Raw genomic sequence first — 24,088 nt, 5'->3', positions numbered from 1 at the left:
GCTAGGTGAAAGGCCATGTCTTATGGCTCTTAGAAACCTCATGGCAGAGCACGCATGTGAATTCCAGGAAACTATTGCCTCCAGTAAGCAAGCTTTTCCCTTCCCTCCAAAGCCTCCTTCAGCTTGGAAACAGCCAAGGGTCTCAGATGCTTCTCCATACCAGTAGCTACTGACTGACGAACATAATAGTTTACAACTTATTTTCTAATAATGACTTCAATATAGAGCCTACTAAATGCTCAACTTGTCCACTTTTAAGGTGTTAAGAATGCCAAGCACTCAGAAACAAACGTGACAGACACAACATTCAGAGATCAAAGCACCCACGGGTGGGAGGCCTGATGCCTCAGATCCATCTGGAGAGGTTAGGAAAGCCCCCCAAAGTTGGCCCTAACTGCCAAAAATTGGACTACCATGTGGGACTCCAGTCCCCTTGTTCATCTTGCCCTTGCAACGACTTAAGTCAGAACCACAGCTGAGGGCTACAGAACTGGCTGTGATGGAAGGCTTGGGGTGGGGGCGGGGCAAAGCTGCTGGCTGAGCGAGCTCCACCCTCAGGACTCTGTGAAATTTTTAATTTCCTCTTCGGAAATTTAGGTCAATAAATGTATACGCTCCTATTGCAAAGTGCGTGTCATTCTTAGTGTGTAAGCCCTGCCTTTCCCTTTTGAATACAAGTTTATTTTCCAACGTAATCCCTGGAGATTGGCTCCCATAAGAGAAATGACTTGGGCTCTAGGAGATATTTCTGAGCAGCTTTCAAAGTGTCAAGAAATTTATAAAAGTCTCTTTTATACCTAACAGGAGGTAGAATGTCTTAACACAAGCCATTGGAGAGATTTATTTTACCTGTTCTGACAGGCCCATGGCACACATCTGTTAGCACTGGACCCCCAGCCTTCTTACACTCTTGAAGCAGATCTCAGACTGGGGACTGTTAACCCTTAGCTATCCTAACATTAATTAGAACATTCAGGAATCTCAGAGGAGAAGAAAAAAGAAGAAAGCTTCATTAATAGATGCCACCCAAACCAAAGGCATCTGAGGCTGTGACAGAGCAACCTGAGCTTGTGTCTGGGGTGTGTGCTTCTCCCAAACGCCTCTCTCTCCTGATGTCTGTCCTTGATTCTGTATTAAAGCCTTCCCCTAAAGACTCTTAACACTACTAAAATATATAAAATACACCCTGCCGTCTATTTTAATGTAGAGTAAGTGACACCTCAGAGCCTCACACATGGTCCCAGGGGTGAGGAAGGTTCAGGAACACAGGTCTTAAGTGTCACACTGTTTTCTAACCCATGACCTTCCAAGAATTGCCAGGCCAGAGTCCAGTTCAAGAACTTTCCTTGGCTTCCCTTTCTCTTTAGGGACAAAGGGGCAAGCTTGAGCTGAGGAAACAGCATGGCCCTGTGCACAGGGGCTTGGACGGCAGCTCTTTTCCTTCTGCCAGGGTCTGAGCTTGGCTTCTGTCCGCACTTGCACTCCCTCATTCCTCAGTAGGAGTCCCCTCCTCCACCCTGGCTCAGCACTGCTGTGATCAGCAAGTCCATCTCAGCCCCACTGTAGTCTGCCCAACTGACCGGTACCCTCTCATCACTCTCTGCTCTTGTTTTCTTCTCTAGGAAGAAGAAATGATGAAGAAAATGTTCTTGGAATCTGTTTCTGGCAGAGTCTTCAGAGCTTTGCTTGAAATTGTTAGTGAAATGCTTGACATTTTTCCTTTCCTTTATAAACATTATGGGCAAGTCATTCAGAATCCTAATGGAAAGTAATTTCCCATTAATGCAGGCTATAAAATGCTATTTTCTTTTGAAACTGTGCCTGGGAAACAAACAGTACAGGCCCCTTACACTCAAAACCTCTACCTACAAATCAGCAAAGCTCAATGATGGCTGTGTGACAAGGGGAACCCCAAGGCTACCACCAGGGGAACCCCAAGGCTACCACCAAGGGAACCCCAAGGCTACCTACTACCAAGGGAACCCCAAGGCTACCTACCACCAAAGGGAACCCCAAGGCTACCACCAAAGGGAACCCCAAGGCTACCACCAAGGGGAACCCCAAGGCTACCACCAAGGGGAACCCCAAAGCTACCACCAGAGGAACTCCAAGGCTACCACCAAGGGAACCCCAAGGCTACCACCAAGGGAACCCCAAGGCTACCACCAAGGGAACCCCAGGGCTACCACCAAATAAACCTCAAAGCAGTGGCTGGCACAGGTACATGGCCACAGTGGCAAAAAGGTGACTCCACAGCCTTGGAAAATTGAGTTTCTGCGGACAGCCTTCCTCAAAGCCAGCTGGGCATCATCTTTCTTACTATGTAATCTGCCCAGGGACAGAGCTACCAGCCAAGGAGAAAGGACAGAAGCTCCAACATGCACAGCCTGGGAGAGGAAGCCAAGGGCTCCCTTATCCCTCCCTAGGTCTTCTCCACCAAGCCAGATGCACACAGCAGATGTCCTTGGCCACCACACACTGGCCACACACACCCATGACCACGAATCCTTGAAATACATTATTCCCAGTGCTCTTAAACATTCTCTTACATTTGCTAGGATTTTCCCTCTTTCCTCCTCTTCCTCCTCCTCTCCTCTTCTCCTCTCTCCTCTCTCTCCCTCCCTCCCTCCTTCCCTCTCTCTCCCTCTCTCTCTCTCTCTCTGTCCATGTATACACTTGCATGTGATGGTCAGAGATCAACGTCAGATGTCCTCTTCTACCCTTCTCCACCTTGATTTTGAGGTGGGGTCTCTCACTGCACCTGGAGCTCGCTGATTCTGCACCGCTGGCCACTCCCCACCCCCTCCCCTGGCTTCCTAACACTGGGCTGTGGGCGCGCAGTGCTGCACCTGTGCTTTATGTGAGTGCTGAGGATCTGAACTCGGGCCCTCATATGAGCATGGCTTCCTCAATTACCGACCACTTTACCAACTGAGCCATCACTCCATCCCTTCCTACCTGTGTACCCAGGTCCCTGTGAGGGAAGGGTATCTATGACTGCTGTCAGTGTGACCTAGGGAGAAATCCCACCTGGCCTTGTTTGTAAAATGCGGTGCCGCAGGATCACAGCGGCATGTCTAATAGGCTATCTAGCCCAGGCCATACTGCGGTGTAGCTGCTGATATCATTATCATGACTCGTTGTCACTCTCTGGGACATTAGTGTGAGGAAGAAAGGAGACCCAAGCACAGACAGTACACTGGAGGTCAAGGCTAGGACTGTACTCGGTTTCCAATCTTACGTTGTTGGTTGTAAATCCACATTTTTCTAAACAGAAAACTTGAAAGGGCTTCCAGGAAAAAAAAAATCTGTATTCAGAATACAGATTCAATTCTCGCCAGAAATAGGCAAGTCATAAAACATACAAAAGCTAGCTATACATTTCATCCAAAGAACCAAAGCTCTGAGGTAGGGAGGAAGGCATTACTAGAAAATGACACTAGGGCAACAGACCCCTCTGGGACTGGCCCAGCAAAGCAGGACATGTGTTGTTAACCCAGCAGGGCAGCTCAAGGGACAGCGGGCGTCCTGGTGGCCAGAGAAAGTGGCAGTGTTAAACAGGTAATGTGACTTCCTCAAATATGTGCTATTGAAATATAGGTTTAGATATCTTCACAGCAGATACTCATTGCTCATGACCACTTAGCGTAGCCTGCACGCAGGTGCATTTAGAGCCATGCACGCATGGGATCCACTTTTGTCTTTCTTTTCTATTTAACTTCAACCCTGTTCCTATTTCTATATAATCCACGCAGCACAGCGCTTAAATAGACGCATCTTACTTCATCTACCAAAACCTACTTCTCATTATCCAGCTGTGGATACAAGTTCGTGACTAGCCCTCAGCACGCTCCCTCATACAACTTCCTAGAGACTCTTTAACAGCTCTACAAGAACAGCCCGTGCTTAGTTATTTCTTTAGGACGTGTTTCCAGGACTAAAGGCACTGATGTGCACACACACTTGACAGACAGGGCTACACTGACTGCCCAGTGAGTCGTGTCAGGGGTTGGCAAACCGTGGGCTGTAAGCCTGTAAGAATGGAACCCAGTTACGCTCATTCACTCATCTACGGACACGTTTGGATGACGTAACAATAAAGTTCAGTAGTTGTTACAGAGACCACATGGCCCTGTAGAGACCATAAGTCATGAATATTTACTGCCTGGCCCTCTACCAAAATGTCTGCCCATGCCTAAGTGAGTCTAACGTATGATTCCTCAGTGCTAGTGAGGTTGTGTCCGAGTGCCATATTTGAACAGAAATGGAGGCTGCATCCCCCAATAGAGGGCAGGGAGTAACAGGGCAAATGCTTTCTCCCAGTGCACACTACCTAGCCAGCCTGTCTCCTCCTCTGTGGAAGTGCAGAATCAGACGTAAGATCTGGGTCTCCAGTTTGCCTCTTCCTACCTTGGCAGCTAGTTGTGTCATGTGACTAAGTCCTGGCCAGTGGGATGCGAGATAAGTGATGTGAGTGACTTCTGCTCAATTCTTTGAGAGGGAACTACGCCTAGGCGCCCATCCTCCACTTCTTGAGAGCAGTGGCTACTATTACCCCAGTGTAGAAACTGTTGCCAGGAGCCAGACACTGCCACAGTAAAACCTGCAACCAGAGACAATGACTCAGAAGGCAGCAATGGAAAGAATGCGTGTGTAAGAGATTTGAGAGCCTGTGATGCCTGTGAGGTCACACAGCGAAGCATTTTGGTCCAAGTTTGACATGTGACAACTTTGAGAGCAGACCACACACCGGGAACTCAAAAACACAAGGTGGATAAAGCCAGGATGCTCGTATTTATCAGTTCCTCCCTGCAGATGCCGGCAAATTAGTCTAAGAGAGTCTGCGAGTGAAGGCGTCAGGAGACAGAATGGAGGCTGAGAGTTTGGATGTGAGGAAAGCTATCTGCTTCAAGAGCCCCACAGAACAGAAGGTAAGCGAGCTGCTGCGTCAAGTATTTCTCAGAGACCTCACCAAACCAAAGGAATCCAGCCACGTATCCATGACTTACGATGACTTAGGCTTTGTCCTTCACTCAGGTCTGTCGCTTCAAGTGTCCTCAAGACAGCCTCTAGGAGCTGAGAGAGGAAAGCATGGATCTGACATCCAGCTGTCTGGTGAGCCATGTCTAAGAGGGGACCATGGTTCCGGGCATCCATAACTTCTGAGAGCACGTAGGGCAGAAGTGCACCGTGGTTTTGGTGGTATCACTTTATAGCAGATATGCAGGACTCCCCTGGAGACACCTGCACTTAGAAATGCTTAAGGAGCCACACGGCACAGGTCAAGGAGGACAACTTGCCAGGCCAGCCGCAGATGTGACATTTCTAAGGGAGCGTTCCTGGGAGCCAGCAGGATGAAGGGCAAGGGACCAACAATCTCTCCTCTCTCTCTCCTCTCTCTCCTCTCTCTCTCCGTCCCCCCCTCTCTCTCTCCTCTCCTCTTCTCTTCTCTTCTCTTCTCTTCTCTTCTCTTCTCTTCTCTCTCTCTCCCTCTCCTTTTTTCTTCTTCTTCTTCTTCTTCTTCTTCTTCTTCTTTTCTCTCTCTCTCTCTCTCTCTCTCTCTCTCTCTCTCTCTCTCTCCCCCCCCCCTAAAATCTAGAAGACTGAAAGACTGAACCAGGGTCTAATCAAGGTCAGACCTCACTATCAGGGAGAGAGTCATTCTCCCCTCCCCCCATTTCTTTCTCACACACACACCCACACACCCACATACACACATATTCACTCACACACACTCTCTCTCATACACCTATGTACATACATACATACATACATACATACATACATACATACATACCCACCCTGGAGAACTGAACTAGGCTCTAATCAAGGCAAGTCCTTCACTGTCAGGGAGAGGGGTCCCTGCAATATCTGTTTAGCAAGATTCCATAAGTATTAGGATAGAATCAGTATTAAGAGTTGTGCCTGCTGTATTCTTTTATTTGCTGTGGTATGAATCCTGCTATTAAAATTGATCTGAATGTGTGCCCAAAATTCAGATACTGCGACTTAATTTCCAGTGAGTCTAGGAGCCTTCCCAATACGATGAGTTCATAAAAACAGCCTTCATTCATGAGGTTAGTGACATTATAAAAATAAAAAGTCCAAGAGAGCTTATTTGCCATTTCTACCACACAAGAAACAGCTAGAAGGTGCCATCTATGAGGCATGGTCACACATCAGCCACCATATCAGGTGATGATCCAGAGAGTCAAATCTGTCTATGACGCCCAACAGTGCATAACCACTGCAGCTGCAGAGGGACTTGGGAAGGCACTGTCCGAGGAGTCAGGCTCACTATGCATTTCATTTCCGTCACTGTGACACAGAACCAAGAGAAACAATGTTTAACACAGACAGCTTGTTTTGGCTCACAGTCTCAGGGGTTTCCGGGCGCTTCACTGGCCCATTTGACTTATAGGAGACAGCACTCTATAGTCGGTGCCATAGCTGCTCATTTCCTTCAGAGAAACAAGAAAGGGTTTGGGGGGGGGGGGGTCTCCATGTCCCCATCATGGGTGTGCCCTAGTGGCGTAAGGTAAATCTAGTAGGCCCAACTTTGAAAGGATCTACCGCACCAGAGTTGTGGTCTGCAAGCAAAACTTCTAAGACATGAGCCTTGGGGCAACATTCTGAATCCAAACTTCCAGCAGTAGAGATATGAGGACAGCTTTGATCTTATACCTGCCAATCACCAGGACAGCCTGTTGCTCCCACGTTTCTTACTCTCAGGTATGTTGCCTCGGCTGTGTGGACAAGCTCAGACACCACTGTAAGGAGGTGGCTAGACACTGCATTTCCTAAGGAGCTTTGTCCTTAAGCGGGGCTGGGTCAGAACGTGCATGTCACTGCTTGCTAGAGTTAGAGGACTTGTGTGCTCTCTTTCTCCCCTTCCTCCTGGCTGAAGTAGGAATAAGCAAGGCAGCAATAAGGGAAAAGCAGCCAGGATGGTAGGGCATCCTGAGTGCCTGAGGTCCAAGGCCTCTGAGGGAGTCAGTCCATGGGAAACACCCTCCTTTGGGACTATCATCCCTGCCCCCAGCCATTGCACAAGCAAGAAAATCTTATGATGCTGCTTGTTGTAAATGTTTTTTCTGTTTGTTTGTTTGTTGTAGGCTGTAAGCATAAGGTTATCGTGTAGTTTAAATGCTTATTTCTGTACCCCTCATGTCTGGCTGCAAGCTTTATTCTGAGAATTTACTGTCTAAATGTTATATAAACTCTGCTCTCCAATTGTCCCCTGTTATGTCAATAAAGCAGCTTACAGCCAATTGAGGAGCAGAAGAGAGAATAGGGCTGGACTTCCTGCCAGCCCGGGTGCGCTGGGAGTGGGTGGGGGGCAGGAGTTAGAAGAGGATGCAGGGGATTCAGCCAAGGGTAGAGGTCCAAGGAAGATCAGGAGGGAGCTGAGGAGGAAAGCTACAAAGTGCTTTGCTGGGAGTAAGACAGGAAAGGTTAGAGGGTTAAGAACAGACTTAAACCGCTCAGATTGTGTTGTGAAGCCTTGTATTATAGAAGAGTCTCAGGCCGGGCGATGGTGGTGCACGCCTTTAGTCCCAGCACTCAGGAGGCAGAGGCAGGCAGATCTCTGTGAGTTCAAGGTTAGCCTGGTCTACAAAGCTACACAGCCAAGGCTACACAGAGAAACCCTGTTTTGAAAAAAACCAAAAAATGAAAAAATAATAATAAAAAAATAAAAGAGTCTCAATTATTTGTGTGGTAGCTGGGTTAATAAAAAAGCTTAGAGAAACAAACAGTTCTGTAAAAATCACTCAACTGTTGGCGTAATGTTATTGTGCACTGTGTAAAGATTCAAATGCTGATTTCTGTGCCCCCTCCCCCATATCTCATTGTAATCCTTGTTCTGAGAGTCTCCTGTCTCAATGTTGTGTAAACATTATTCCCTTATTGTTCCCTGACATGTCAATAAAGAAGTTTAATAGCCAATAACTGAGCAGGGGAGAGAATAGGGCTGGACTTTCTGGCCAGCCAGGGGAAGAGAAAAGAGAAAGGAAGTGGGGATTCAGCCAGGAGAAGAGGTCTAGGAGACATCACAAAAGAACAGCTGGAGCAGAGAAAGCCATAATGTGCAGTATTTTGGATATTTGGATATTTAAGACAGATAAGCTGAGAGGGTTAAAATAGATTAACACTGCTCAGTTCTTGTACCATAAGCTTGTTACATAAATAGTCCAGTCTCAATTATTTGGGTGCTAGCCAAGTTAACCAAGAAACTGCATTATATTTTTAAAGTTACCACTAATATTGGTTGGTTGGTTGGTTGGTTGGTTTTCTTAATGGAAACTAGTGTCACTCTGATAGTAAAGCCTTGACAAGAGTGGTCTAAGAATGCTCTTGATGACTCTTAATGAAGTAAATGCCATTTAAATCACTGAAATTTGCATGAAGCATTACATCACAATGTGAATTGAAAACTAGAACAACATGCTACAAACTACAGCTTCAGGCTGAAACACGGAAATAAGCACAATGGGAAATAGACAGTTTAGCTTATATCAAGTTAGGCTCTTGGCTGAAGAAGACTTCTAACTGCAGGCCCAGATTCTGTGTTAAAATTGGACATTAAAAATATCTCAGGGCTGGTGCTGTACAAGCATGAGGTCCTGAGTTCAGATATCCAAAAACAAACAGACAAACAAACAAAAACACTGGATGCAGCAGCACTTGCTTACAACCCCAGCACAGACAGGCAGAGGCAGGTTTGGCTCCTAGCACCCAGGGGATCTGATGTCCTCTTCTGGCCTCTGAGAGCACCTGCATGCAGGTGCACACACCTTCACACAGATACACACCCACACAATCTTTAAAAATACAGTTAAGAGGCCAGGGACGCAGTACTTGCCTAACATGCAGGAAGGCTCCATTCCCCAGTACCACAGAAATCTGGCATGGTGCCACATGTCTCTACCCCTGGCCAGAGCCAAAGGGACAGCTGTGGTCCTCTGTCACTAGCTTTGACAGTGAAGCAAGGGGCCACTGTCCAAGGAATGCATATGACCTCCAGAGTGGAAAGGACAAAGCATGTTCTTCCAGAAAGAACAACAACATCTGGATAGGTGTCCAGAACTATAGGATAGAGAAAGAAACATGTGTAGCTCTATGTCACAAAATAGGAAGGAGTTTATCGAGAAGCTAATAGAAAAATAATACAACTGAAGAAAAATGTAGCAGCTCGCCTATAAATGAGACATAAACAAAAGGGCACAGAAATAAAGGCCAGGAAGCAAGATATCCTCAGAGTGCAGATATGGAGGGGGAGAGAGAACAGAGACAGACATGGGGCATCACAGGCCTGTAGTCCTAGTACTTAAGAGGTGGAGGCAGGAGGATCAGAAGTTCAAGGTCACTCTCAGCTGTGGTAATTTTGTGGTCAGTCTGGTATAAGTGAGACCCTGTCTCAAAATACCAGTAATAATAATAACAATAATATTTAAAAGGGGAAATTTGAGGGAAGATAAGAAAGGTGTTAGGGGCACTAAAGAGATCCTACTTTCATAACCAATCTGAGTAACTAGGTTCAAAGGCTCGGGGAGAATGGAGGAAGGAGAAAGGAATGGAGGCCACCTTCCCAGTGTTCTGATGCAGCAAGATACGCCCACCACTACCAGTCTCACAAATCAACAGGAAAAGACAAAAATCAGCAAGGACCTGCCACTTACGGAGCGACACGAGTGAAGCACAGACACAGAACACTTACCAAGATGGGTCGTGTTCAGGACCATAAGACAAGTCTCAAAGATTTTGTTTGTTTGTTTTAAGTCTCAAGAATGTTAAAAGGCAAAATCTGTACGACATGGGCTACTTGGACAAAATAAAGTCATTTGTAGAAGAAGAAGTGGGCTCAAGAGAGTATGAAAGTAGTGAGATTATTTCTTGTGTGGGGGGGGTCATGTTCATGTGGGTACATGAATGTGTGTAGGAGTATGTACACCTACGTGGACAAGCTTGTGGGTGATAGAGGTCTGTCTCAGGTGCCATTCCTCTGCAGCCATGCATCTTTTTAAAAGAGAGGCTGTCTTACCAACCAGGGAGCCCCAGGGATCTGCCTGTCTCTGTCAAAACAGCACTGCAACTGTAAATCTTAAAATGTCTGCCATAAGGCTGGAGAGGTGGCTTAGCAGTTAAGAGCACCTTCTGCTCTTCTAGAGGTCCTGAGTTCATTCTCGGCAACCACGTGGTAGCTGACACCATCTATAACATGATCTGATACCCCTTTCTGGTGTGCAGGTGTACGTGCAAATAGAGCACTCATATACATGAATAATCTTTAAAAAACATCCACCATAGTAAACCCATCTCCTCTTATATTGCTTCTGCCAGCACTCTTGTAATTGGTGGAGAACATTGCTAAGCAACAAGAAAGATCTCATAAATGAAAACTAAACAGTTTGTTGTCAAGATCAGAGGATTCTGTAGGATTAGGTCATCAATTCCCCCATCCAATGATCTGTAGATTCGACCCAAACAAAATTAAAATCAGAAAATCTTTCTGGAAAGATAGAAAAGCTGGTGCTAAAAGTCACCTGGAAGCACACAAAACTAGAAAGCCAAGAATGGTAAGAAACAAAACCTAGGGGACAAAAGACGTGACCTGGTCCCAAGGCACAAAACTGCAGAACCTGGACATAAGAAGCTGTGAGTGACACGGCCAAGATGCACCAGGTGACACTGCTGGGGCACTGTAGTTTTTCATTCTCCTGTGTGTGTGTGTGTGTGTGTGTGTGTGTGTGTGTGTGTGTGTCTGTGTATGATGTAAATGCATGTGAACAGACATGGCCTCATGGGTGTGAGTACACCTGGAAGGTGCATGTGCACACCTGTATGTATGACAGTGGAGGCCAGAGTTGCTGTCAGGTGTCCTCCTCAATCACTCTCTACCTTATATATAGAGGCAGGGCTGCTCACGTGAACCCAGATCTCACCAATTCAGCTAATCTAGCTAGTCGGCTAGCTCTGAGCATCCTGTCTCTGTCTCCTAAGGCCTGGGACTGTAGGCGGACCTATCATGTCCACCTGGCATTTACTTGGATGGCATAGACACTGGAAATTCAGACACCAGTCTTCATGGTTACCCAACAAGTAAGCCAACTCCCCAGCTCTGGGAACATTATTTTTCTATTCTTAACACTACATTATAGATTATAAAGTAGATGTCTACTCTGAGATTGCAGAACTCTTTGTTCTGTTTGGCAGGGACTAGAGAGATGGTTCGTTGGTTCAGAGCAGTGGCTACTCTTGCAGAAGACCCGTATTCAGTTTCTAGCATCTACATAGCAGTACACAACTCTTAACTCCAGTTTCAGGAGATCTGGTGCCCTCTTCTGGACTTTGCAAAACACTCTCCTACACATAAAAACAAACAAATTTTCAGACTGGCCTGGAGACACAAGAGTTTTAAAGACAACTGTGGACCTGATAGCCAGCTTCCAACCACAGAAGTTCAGAGGCTGTAACTTCAGTGGGAAACGGAGGCAACTGCATGCAAAACAGGAAAAGCAAGAGGGGAGCACTGTAGGCTCCCGAATGGAGGGAGTCATGCTTAAAACATGACTATGCATTTTAAATGGTGATTATAAATAAACTAAATGGTCAGAGAATGTTTGGGGGACAGAAGGAGCTAAAGCCTTAGCTCCCATATCAGGAAAACATGAGTGATCCAGAACAAAATGAGGATAATCCAAACGTTTTATTCCGAACTGTATAGTTAAATATCAACTGAGTGGAAAGCACAACCGGAAGTGGCTTCTCCTGGGAGCAGGAAACAAATCGAGGGGTGGAAAGGGAATGGCCGTTTGTCACAGCTGTGACCCTCGAGTTCCATTTTCTTATTAAGATAGATGCAGATTACACTGATAGGTTTGAATTTTCATTGAAAGATAAAAGCCTGTGATGATGCTGGGAAAAACTCAGACCTCAGCTTCTCCGGCCATATGTGCTCCAAAAAGAACATGTGGGCAGCCAGGAGCAAAGCGGGTGAGCGCCATCCCACCGCTCAGCCTGTGCAATCAGCAACTACGAGGAGTATGGACTTCCGAAGGCTGAGGAAATCATCTTTGGCATCCACGGCAGAGAATGCTCAACACTCCACATCAAAGGCACATGGTTATACAAGGGACAACTGAAACATGGCACTGGACAATTAGAAAGTCTGGTCTGTGAAGACCTCATTAAAAGAATACAAAGACAAGAGAGAATGCATGGAAAATTACATGTACACCTCAAAGGACTTCCATTTAGCATGTGTACAGAACTGACAAGGCCCGCAGTAGATATAGAAATAATTCGGTTATAAACTGGACGGTGATGTGGTGAGACGTTTCACTACAAGAACATACACACAGACAGGTGCGTGACTCTCCGCATCATTCAGCAATGTGGCTAAAACCAAAGGCAACAGCACCGGTGCAGCACAGCATTGCTGCACCAGTGTGGAAAGACAGAAATCACACACGTTGCTGGTGGGAATGTAGGATGCTTCAGCCATTCTGGTGCCTTGACAAAGACCTGACATAGACATTAAGGGAAAGGTTTTTAAAGTAGTAGAAAGTAATAGAACAATCCTAACGGAATAGTCCTGGGGACAGAAAGACTTCTCAGAAGGACGCAAAATGTACAAATCATAAACAAAAACATCAATAATGTTGGCTACATCAAAAGTAGAGTGTCTATGTCCTCAAAACAAAGTTACACAATGCAAATAAAACAAAAAACAAAACAAAAACAAAAACAAACAAACAAAAACACACTTCCCAGAGTTTGAGGATAAGTGGCAAACTGGGGAAAGAAAGCTATTAATAACTCATGTGTAACAGTTTCCTGAAGATCACAAAGGCAAGGCAAATTTTATAAAAGAAAACAAATGATGTAACCAATATTAGTGACCAGTTAAACATTGAAAAATATCTAATCTGGTGATTTCAGAAAGGTCAAAATGGAAATTGAACACCATTTATTTTAATGTAAAAATGCTTGACAAAAACTGAGGTCTGGCACACACATAGCCATTTTGGAGTGTCACTTAGTAATATCCCCCATCATGTAAATACCAGCAGCAACCCCACATCCTCACCTGACGCCCTTGCCCTCATGCTGACTCAGCAATTTCATTTCTAGAAAGTCTTGCTCATTAGCATACAGAGACAGATAAGGGTGGTCACTGTTACAATTAATAGGGGCCAAGCAAAACCATGAAGATGCTAAACACCATGGCAGAGGCCTATGTACAAAAAAGAGCAATGCACCCAGACATGGTAGTGTATGCCTATAATCCCAGCACTCGGGGAGGTAGAGGCAGGTGGATCTCTGTGAGTTCAAGGCCAGCCTGGTCTTAGTCTAGGACAGCCAGGACTACACAGGGAAATCTTCTCTTTTAAAAAAATGCATTTTGGAAAGAAAACTGTATAACAATACAGTTGCTTTTGTTTTGCTAAGACTACGTTAAATGTGAAATACAGATGCCAGCCACAGATTGAGCAATATTCATACACAGCCATTAGGAGAGGCTATGCCTAGGGAGGACACCAGACACAATTGGAAATCATATAGTGTGGGAAAATAGTGTCTGAACTTTTCTTGCCTAGCTTTACTCTAGAACATAAATCTAAACTCTACCAGCACAATGCTTGCGACAGTAGTAGGCATATCTCAGGTGCCCAGGGAATGCTAAGTAAAATTGTCTAACAACGGGGACGCTAGTTAGAGGGCGTTAACCCTTTAAATATAAAAGACAACAGAGCAGCCTTGGTCCTCTAGCCAAGGGGCTGTCTAAGGGCCACATTAGAAGACATCAGTATGCGGTGGACTTCTTCCCAGTACTGCTGTTCAAATATCCAACCATTGGAATTGGGAAAAGGGAGGAAAACTTAACAGCCAACCAAGGAAAGTCCATCAGTTTCTCAAGTGCATTCCCGCAACAGCCTCAGCACCATGCAGGGGTTGGAGAGCCCACGTGGCACCCTTTGGTGCTGACTCACCTGCTGTCTTTGATGAGCTGCCGGTGGAAATCCCATTCATGTCGCTGGAAGTTGTGTCCACAGACTTTGGCAGGTATTCCCGCTTGGGGAGTCGGGATGCAAAAGATATTCTGTAACACACAGGGGAGGCCAAGTCAGACCCCTGTCCCAGACAACAGAGCCTCCACAGGCCTTTGCTTTTCTTGAGGAGGACCAGACCCAATGGGACAATGAGACCAGGGACTGCGCACACTGACATCTGACAGGCCAAAGTGCCAGGGGTACGACCCGCATACACTTCTCCCATTATGTACTTGACTTTCTAGCTGAGATCCATCTGGAAGAGATGTCCCCATGATGTCCCTGAGGCTAGTCAAGTGGCCACTCCCCTAGGCTAGCTGCCTTCTTTTCTCTCTGCTGCGGGGGGGACCATCCAAGCATGCTCACAGGGTATCTAGACGGACATCTGCCTACAGAAGCGAAGGCTTCAGGAATGGCCATCCCTCTGTGACTACAGCTCTGACTGAAGCAAATCTATTCGTTACCGTAATCCTATGAAAACCAGTTTTCTGTTATCAAGCCTAGTCAGAGCACAGGGTGGGTTTAGCCTAATTATTTGATTAAGAAGGTTGCTGCACACATTATAAGTGATGTTACTGATTTGCAGAAAGTAAAGGTTGCATTGACCATGAAAGTCCTAAGGCAGAGACTATTTATCACTCAGAAGGTATTGCTGACTGTTTCAATGCCTAGAATCAGTCATATGAACACAGCGTGGTAACACTTTCATGGCTTTGACATGGTTCTGAGTATCACTTGGCTCTCTCATTCCTACATGTCGGGGATGGAGCACCTCAACAGGTAAACAGAGCGCTAACCCTTCCAGTCAGCAAGGAAGCCACAAGAGCTGGCTTCTCAGTCAGGTAAGCCACAGTGTTTGTAGACTCTCCATGTGGGCCACCCAAAAAGGGGGATATTAATAAAAAGAAAATGGAGAAAAGGCATTACAGCCTTTTACCCAGTTCTGTCCTGTTGGCCCAAGATATGTATAATCTCAGCCCTAATCTCCTACTCAACCTGAAAACCAGCTAGAGAAAACTCCAAACAGGCTGGGAGGAAGGGGCTGGGGGACAGAGCCTGGCTGGTCCTGTGCTGCCCACAGACGCTTCCTCCAGGGTCTTACCGTAGCTCCAGCTTGCTCTGCAGCTCCCGGAGGATCTCTGTGGACTGCCTGTGATAGTCTAATGTCGCCTCTACAAACACGGCCAGCTGGCTGACTTGCTCTACCTGTGGCAGAAGTGCAAAGTTACCCCCACGCTGGCCAGAGCCCCTGCGATGTCCACAGCAACAGGAAGCCAGTGACAGCAGCCTGGCTCTGCCCGGCAGCAGGGCCTGAGCCCTGGTCCATGTCATCTCATGCCATCTTGGAGCCCTACAATTGCGATGAGGGCCACACACAGGCTGACGAGGCTGGGAAAACACTGGCAAGTTGATTCATGATTATGAATCTGCTGTAACTGCACCAAGCAGCCTCTCTTACAGTTATAGGATGATATTCTTAAGTTTGTTGTTTTGTTTTGTTCTTTTTGTTGTTGTTTTTAAATGCTCTAAACTTTATGGATCTTTAGACGGCAGGAAAGAGCTCTCCCTCCTGTAAGGGAAACCAGAGCTTGGCAAGTGAGCTTTCTTAGGGAGATGCTTCTGCCAGCGCTTTCTAGTGAAGCCAGACCAAGAAACAAAGTCAAATTGCTCCACACTTTGAGAAAACAGGGACATCTGGCAAGTCACACAGGCTCCAGGGAAAAGAACTGCCCCCTGTGTTTTTGTTGCCACCCAACAAAGCATTTTCCCTGAAGCATACAGCAGAAAGGATGGGCTGTGGACACCCTCTTCCCCACAAACTGACATGTTGGTGAACCCAGTGGCACCAGGGAGGTCAGGAAAGGGGATTGTGACAAGGTCTCATGTAGCCCAGATCTACCTCATACTCATCACATAGCCAAGGCTGACCTTGAACTCCTGATTTCCCTGCCTCCATTTCCCAAGTACTGTGAGGTTTAGGGATATTTGTTTGTTTGTTGCTTGTTTGTTATTTGTTTGTTGAAGAGTTTGTAAGAAAGGCCCAGAAGATGTGCAGAGCTTGAAGAAGGGCCTGGCTGAGAGCTGTCCTGTTCATCAGTGGGGTTAAAATATAAAACAAAACAAAACACTACAGCAAATAAGAACTAAGTTTATTTCTAGAACCTTTTATAGCAAGCCCCAAAGGCTTGAAGAGCTTCCCCACCCCTAACCATCCAACCCCAACCCAAATCTCAGGATTTCCAGATCTCGATAGAGATACAAATCAAAACCACCCATGCCAGGCTTTCAAAAAACAGCATTTTCTTACATAACTCTAACCAGCTCTGAGGCAAAATCTGGGTGCCTCCTCACTCTGTCATCTGTTTCCTACCTGCAACGCCAACAGGGAGTTGCTTCCACAGATCCATGCTGCTTTCATGTACTGTTAAGAACTCTCACTCTCGGGTGCCTGCCCTTTACTTTACTACCCACTCATGTGCATTTACAATAGATGCAACACCCACTTACGCCAGGAATGCAGTGGGCATATGACTTAGGAAAGTCCTGGCACTGCACTTACTTTACCACGCTCTGTGGCTGGAAAGGCAGCACTGGCCTTCCATTTCCAAAAACCCAATAAACAAAACAAAGACAGCCTGCGCCCTGCAACAATCCTAAGGATTTCTGATATTTCACTTTTGAAATTTGGCTTGCACGAAGACTTCTGAATAAATCCAGAACCACGGGCTGACATGATCATGGCAGAATCTGCTAAGAAAAGAACGCAGCCTCCTGGTAATGCTAGAGCTACAGGTCTGATGACCATCGCTGCCACCTCTCTGATCTGGGAATATGCAGTTGTCCAGTTTGTGCCATTTGCACATCAAAGGACAGTGAAAGACTCCTAAACAAATAACCTTACGGTGCACGTGGAAGACACCAACTATGCCAACAGCTAAGACTGTGTAGCATGGAACTGCATCTGAAATACTGCCTTTGACAACTCGCTTTGGGAAGGCAACAGATCCCAGAGCCACTAAAGCTTGGGAGACAGTAGCAGGGCTCCTCATGGTGCCTGCATACAGCGGGTGCCCAGGGAGAGCCCTGAGCACAGTTACTAGACTTGGGCTCGGCTCCTCCTACTGAGCATGAAGGCAAGTCAGACCTGAACTGGATTATCCCTCTGTCACTATTGAACCAGAAGCTTCCAGCTGCATCCTATAGGATATGAGCTGTGTGCTGGGAACCTGAAGAGATGGCCTTGGCTTGAACTAAACACCTAGAAAGACAGCACCAAGCTAAAGGAACAAACTCAGGCCCCACATGCATCAAAAGCTGTCCAGGCAAAACACACCCTCCACTGGACACATTAGGAAATTTGAAAAGCTGCCTGTTGATTTCATTTCTGGGTGAAAGCTATGAGCAAACATGCTACACTGTATAGCAAGGGGTACTTTGCAGATTGGTTACATTAAGAATTTTAAAATGGGGTGCTATCTTGGATTTCCAAGGTGACCTGACATAACTAGAAACTGCCTTTGGGTTAAGGATGCAGCCTAGTTGGTAGAATGCTGACCTCGAATGCACCAAGGCCTGGGTTCGAACCCCAGTGCTACCTAAACCAGAGGTAGTGATGGAAATATCAGTGCTTAAGAGGTGGAATTAGGAGGATAAGGGGTTCCAGGTAATCCTCACTGCAGAGCAAGTTTGAGGCCAGCCCGAACTGCATGAGACCCTGTCCTACACACACACACACACACACACACACACACACACACACACACACACACACACGGGACATTTTGAAGATATTCCTTTTAAGAGGAAGACAGGAGGGAAATAATCAGAGTAGGACAGGACTATCAGAGTAGGAGGCTTGAAGATACTGCTGTTGGTTTTGCAAATGAAGGAAGCCAAGCTAGGAGCCAGAGAGCTGTAGGAAACCATGTGCCCTCTAGAGGCTGGAAAGGATGACAAAGTAGGCTCCTTCCTGGGGGCCTCCAGCCCTGCCAACTACATCATCACCATCATATTTTCCAGCCTCCAGACTAGAAGCCAATTGACTCGTATTCTGAAGACATCGTGCCTGTGGACACTTGTTACAGGAGCCACAGAAAATCAACAGCACAATAGTATAAAGTGGCATGGTGTGACTCTAACCAAGCAAGTCAAAGACCAACACAACAAAAACTTCAAGTCTCTCAAGAAAGAAATTGAAGAAGATATCAGAAATGGAAAGATCTCCCATGTTCATGCATCAGTAGGAGTAACACAGTAAAAACAGTCATCTTATCAAAAGCAATCTACAGATTCAATGCAATCCCCATCAAAATACCAACACAATTTTTTTGTTTTGTTTTTTTTTTTACTTTATTAATTTATTCTTGTTACATCTCAATGGTTATCCCATCCCTTGTATCCTCCCATTCTTCCCTCCCTCCCATTTTCCCCTTATTCCCCTCCCCTATGACTGTTCCTGAGGGGGATTACCTCCCCCTGTATATGTTCATAGGGTATCAAGTCTCTTCTTGGTAACCTGCTGTCCTTCCTCTGAGTGCCACCAGGTCTCCCCCTCCAGGGGACATGGTCAAAGGTGAGGCACCAGAGTATGTGAGAAAGTAATATCCCACTCTCTACTCTACTGTGGAGAGTGTTCTGTCCATTGTCTAGATCTGGGTACAGACCTTGAAAGAACAATCATCCACTTCATATGGAAAAGCAAAAACCTAGAATAGCTAAAACAATCCTGTAAAATAATAGAACTTCTGAAAGTATCTCCATCCCTGACTTCAAGCTGTACTACAAAGCAATAGTAATAAAAACTGCTTGGCACTGACATAGAAGTAGACTGGCTGATCAGTGGAATTGAATCAAAGACCCAGAAATGAATCCACACACCTACAGAAGTGACTTTTGACAAAGGAGACCAAACTATACAATGGAAAAAAGACAGCATCTTCAACAAATGGTGCTGGTCTAACTGGATATCTATGTGTAGAAAATGCAAATAGACCCATATTTACTACCCTGAACAAAACTTAAGTCCAAGCGGATTAGAGATCTCAACATAAAACCAGACACACTAAATCTGTTAGAAGAAAAAGTGGGGAAGGGCCTTGAGCTCATTGGCACAGAAGAAAACTTCCAGAACAGAACACCAACAGCTCCCTAAGATCAATAATTAATAATTGGGACCTCATGAAACTGAAAAGCTTCTGCAAGGCAAAGGACACTGTCAACAGAGCAAAACGACAGTCTACAGATTGGGAAAAGATCTTCACCAGTCCTACATCTGACAAAAGACTAATATCCAAAATATATATATATAAAAAACTCAAGATACTAAACACCACCAAACAAAATAATCCAATCTAAAAATAGGGCACAGAGCTAAACAGAGAATTTTCAACAGAGGAATATAGAATGGCCCAGAAGCACTTAACGAAATGCTCAATGTCCTTAGTCATGAGGGAAATACAAATCAAAACATCTCTGAGACTCCATTTTACACCAGTCAGAATGATGTAAGATCAAGAACTCAAGTGACAGCACATGCTGAGGAAGATGTGGAGAAAGGGGAATACTCTTCCATTGCTGGTGGAAGTGCAAACTGGTACAACCACTTTGGAAATCAATCTGGTGCTTTCTCGGAAAGCAGGAATAGCTCTACCTCAAGACCCAACTATACCACTCCTGGGCATGCACCCAAAAGATGTTCCACCATACAACAAGGACATTTGCTCAACTATGTTCATAACAGCTGTATTTGTAATAGCCAGAATCTGGAAACAACATAGATGCCCCCCAACCAAAAACGGATAACAAAGAAACTGTGGTACATTTACACAATGGAATACTACTCAGCCATTAAAAACAAGGAAATCATGAAATTTGCAGGCAAATGGATGAACTAGAAATGATCATCCTGAATGAGGTAACCTAAATCCAGAAAGACACACAAGGTGTGTTTCATCTATAAGTGGATTTTAGCCATTTAGAACAGGATACACATTCCGCAATCCCCAGAAGGGGAAATAGAATAGACAGAGATAGTATAGTTGACAAAAGGGAACAAGGTAGGTGAAGGAGTGAAGAGAGAAATTAGGGTGAAGATCAGACCTGGGGAGAGCTGGGGTGGGAGTCCAGAAGGCCTGCAAAAGAGAGGGGGGGGGAGAGAGAGAGAGAGAGAGAGAGAGAGAGAGAGAGAGGGAGAGAGAAGCTGTAGGTGGGGACATCTCTGTGACAAGCTGGAGACCTAAGTAAGAATAGGCCTCTGGGAGGATATGAGAGGGGACTCTAGCTGAGACTCCTAGAAGCAGGGGCCATGGAGACTGAGGAGGACATCCTCTAACTAGACAAGACTCCTAGTAGAGGACGGGGAACACCAACTCACCCACAAAAACTTTGATCCAAAACTCACTCTGCCTACAAGACATGCAGGGATAAAGATAGAACAGATAGAGTAGAGATTGAGAGAATTCCAACTGATGCCTGGCCCAACCCAAGACCACGCTATGGAAGAGAGCCAACCCCTGACACTATCAATAATACTCTGCCATGCTTGCAGACAGGAGCCTAGCAGAGCTGTCCTCTGAGAGGCTCCACCCAGCAGCAGATGAAAACAGACACCGAGAGTCACAACCAAACACAGGGCAAAGCGTAGGGAGTCCTTTGGAAAAGTAGGAGGAAGAATTAGCAGAGCCTGGAGGTGACAAGAGCTCACTAGAAGACCAACAGAGCCAACCAGGGCCCAGAAGGGCCTGTGGAGTCTGAAACACAAACCAAGGACCATGCATGGACTGGACCTAGGTCTTCTATATAGATGTAGCCAATGGATAACACAGGCTTCATGTGGGTCCTGTAGTAAGGAGACTAGGGGATATCTCTGACATGGCCTCTGTTGCCTGCTTTTCGATCACTTCCACCTAGCGGGACTGCCCTGCCAGGCCATAGAGGAAGAAGACAAACTCAGTCCTGATGCAACTTGATGAGCTGGGGTGGGTGGGTGGGTGGGTGGGGCTCCTCTTTTCTGAGGAACAGGGGAAGGAAGGAAAGTAGGAGTGGGAGGAGAAGGTGGTGGGAGCTACAATTGGAATGTAAAGTGAATAAATAATAATAATAATAATAATAATAATAATAATAATAATAATAATAATAATAAAAAGAACATCACTGCTCTCTTCTCAAACCAAGAGAAATCCAAGGATGTGTAGCAGTGCTCAGGGTCTACGTTTCCCAGGGATGGAAGCTGTTGCCTTAGAAACAAACTACCACCTTAGCTCTATACAATGAGCCTCGGTCTTCTCTGGGCAGGGGCTGGGGAGGCGACAAACAGTACTGACTCGACCCCCTCCCGTGACAAACACTGAACACTGCATAAGAGTCTGGCCACCTCTGCACACATCTAATTCATCTGCCTCTCTCCAACTGCAAACCAATGGATAAGCACCCGAATATGAGGCGACTGGGAGCACCTTGGCCCTGAGGATGAGGCCGATCACAGATGCCAGGGGATTGGAGTAACCAGGAGCTGTGGAACCTCAGGGACACTCATGTGGGATCTGAATATGAGTTGTTGTCATTGGGCCATTTGAGCCAACTGCAATAGACCTGGGCTTAACCAAAGGAAGAGCTCAAAAAAAAAAAAAAGGCCTTGTAGCTCATCTCTCTGCAAGAGAACCACAGAAATAGGTGGCCGGGAAGAAACAGGGCTGTGACATTCCAACTGGAAGGCACAGTTTGACTGACACAAATGGGTAGAGAAGTGCAAATCTTGGAAGCTGGCAAGCTAGCCTCTTTCATGGATGAGGCACACACTCCCTATGAGGGCTGTCTTCAAATGTGATAGTTAAGTGACTTCTCACTGCCGTGTTTAAGATCACTGCTCTTTTGGACTTCTTGGAGGAGTTGGAATTTCTGGTCATGAACAGGAATGTTTTGTGTTTTTGGTGGTTTTTTCCCCCCCCCCAGTGAATCTAATTTCAGATCCATGGATTCCATGTTTTAAAAAAAAAGAACAAGAAAAGAAAAGAAAAACCTGGTGGCAGAGATGTGCACCTGGAATCCCAGCACTCGGAAAGGTGGAGGCAGGAGGGTCCCGGGCTTGCTGGCAGCCAGTCCAGCCAAATAGGAACCTCTGTGTTCAGTGAGAGACCCTGCTTCAAACATAAGATGGGGAGTGACTAAGAAAGACACCCAAAGTCAACCTCTGCCCCCTACTCCTGCACAGGCACACATACACACACACACACACACACACACACACACACACACACACGTGTGCAGGGGGGAGGAGAGACCTAAAGAAAATACTTCCCTGGACCAATGGAAAAGAACCCAGGAATATGGAATCTATAGCTGAAGCTCCAACGAGGCCTCTGGCTGGGGGATGTCGGCTAGAAACTGTTGCACGAGCCTGCCCTCTCCGGGCTGAAATAGACACTTTAAAAATGTGATATGGTTTCTTCTAAGATCAAAGGCTGCCAAGCTGTAAGGAAGAAACGTCTTAGAGGAGGAGTCAAACCTGTGGCCAGTGTCATTCCCAAGAAAGGCAAGGAAGCCTCAGAACCAACCTCTTGCCTGCCGTAGGCCCACCTGAGAGTAAACTGTGTGGCAGACGGACCCTTCCTTAAAGGGAGGTCCACTCTGGGTGCCAGTCACAGTCTGACACAAGAGGAGTCAGTCATGGGCCTGGCCCCCTGAGATCTCTGGAAATCAGTAGAGCCAAAACCACTCCCTGGCTTAAACGGCTGCCTGGGGAATGATGGAGGCGCTTGGCTGCAAACAAGATGTGAAGTCGTCCAGGTAAGGAATCCAACTCTTCCCAACAAGATCAGCAATGACTGCAATGTGGGATTGAAGAAAGTCCTTCCCTGGTTTCCCATCCCAGATCTGCCTGAAATAGATGAGTCAATCAAAGAGACTCCTGTTTCAGAATGGCAGGATAAACAACTCGGGTTCCCATGCCATCCCTTGTTTGTTCCACACCAAAAGTAGATGAGTGATCTAATCTGTGAGGTGAGGGAGCGCCCCTGGCTAGCAGGACACCTCAACACTACTCTGGGCTCTGGACTGTTTTCCTCAAGAGAGTAGGTTGTGGAGAAAAGATCCCGGATGTATGTACATGTACACAGGCGTGCGCGCACATGCAAACACACACACACACACACACACACACACACACACACACACACACACACCACATGGACAATCCGTAGGTTTAGATTTCAATATATCTGGACATGTGCCAGGTTGGTCTGTGGGTTCAGCTGGGCTCATCTGTTGGCTTCTCGGTTACAAGAACGTAGACGGGAGAAGGTAATAGGGTCTGAAGAGAAAGCAGTGTGTATACACTGTAGAGCTGAGGACAGAGGAGAGAACCCACCCTACAAGCTTCCACAAACAGGCTGGCAGCGAGGAAGCTCAAGGAAGAGTCATATAATCTGCAGTTGGAGACCCAGGATAGAGTAAATCTGTTCATTCTATCCAAAGTTCCTCTCAGGCAACGCTTCGGCAAACACTCACCTATGCATGTGCTAGCTGCTGTGTGGGGGATGGAGAGACGGCTCCACACTCACAAGCACGAGCGTTTGATTCCCAGCACCCACACAGTGCTCACGCCCTTTGTAACTCTAGAACCAGGGGCTCCGTGGCCCTCTTTTGGCCTCTACAGGCAGCGTTCTCACACGGTGAACACCCATGCACACAGACAAAACGTCCATACACTTAATTGTTCTTTAAGCTCTTGTTGTATTTTATCCAGGACAACGGGAGGGGAGGGCAAGGGGCACTGGGTCCAACTGCCCCCTGGAGGGTGAGGTTTCAATTCCTGGAAGCACAGAAGGCAGGCAGGAGGTAACCAAGGACGGAGCACAGCAGCTCAAATGCTTCTCGCTCACTTTCCTCTCTGTTTATTCCTTTCTGTGAAGTGGATGCTCACAGGTCCCAGTTCCACTCCCTCCTCCCATGGGAGAGACGGGAGCCTGTGCTTAGCAGTATGCCTTACTCTGCCCCATAACTGGTTCTCAGGGTCCGAAGGCCGGTGAAGGCCGCTC

The 24,088-nt window shown here is 46.4% G+C and overlaps 1 protein-coding gene across 3 annotated transcripts in view; it reads right to left on the bottom strand.

The window, feature by feature from the left end:
• The window catches only part of SH3GL3 (SH3 domain containing GRB2 like 3, endophilin A3), a 129,475-nt gene that overhangs the window by 8,733 nt on the left and 96,654 nt on the right, over positions 1 to 24,088 (bottom strand). For all 3 annotated transcript variants that reach the window (XM_084756402.1, XM_084756403.1, XM_084756404.1), the window contains 2 exons: positions 15,157 to 15,260; positions 13,995 to 14,104 (listed from right to left, as the gene is read on the bottom strand). In XM_084756402.1, coding sequence (XP_084612528.1) covers positions 13,995 to 14,104; positions 15,157 to 15,260 — 214 coding nt within the window. The remainder of the gene's footprint in view (positions 1 to 13,994; positions 14,105 to 15,156; positions 15,261 to 24,088) is intronic.

This window comes from Acomys minous, assembly GCF_964271855.1.
Source record: "Acomys minous genome assembly, chromosome: 2".
NCBI lineage: Eukaryota > Metazoa > Chordata > Mammalia > Rodentia > Muridae > Acomys > Acomys minous.
Note: the sequence above shows the minus strand (reverse complement) of the source record. Positions and strands in the feature narration are given on the sequence as shown.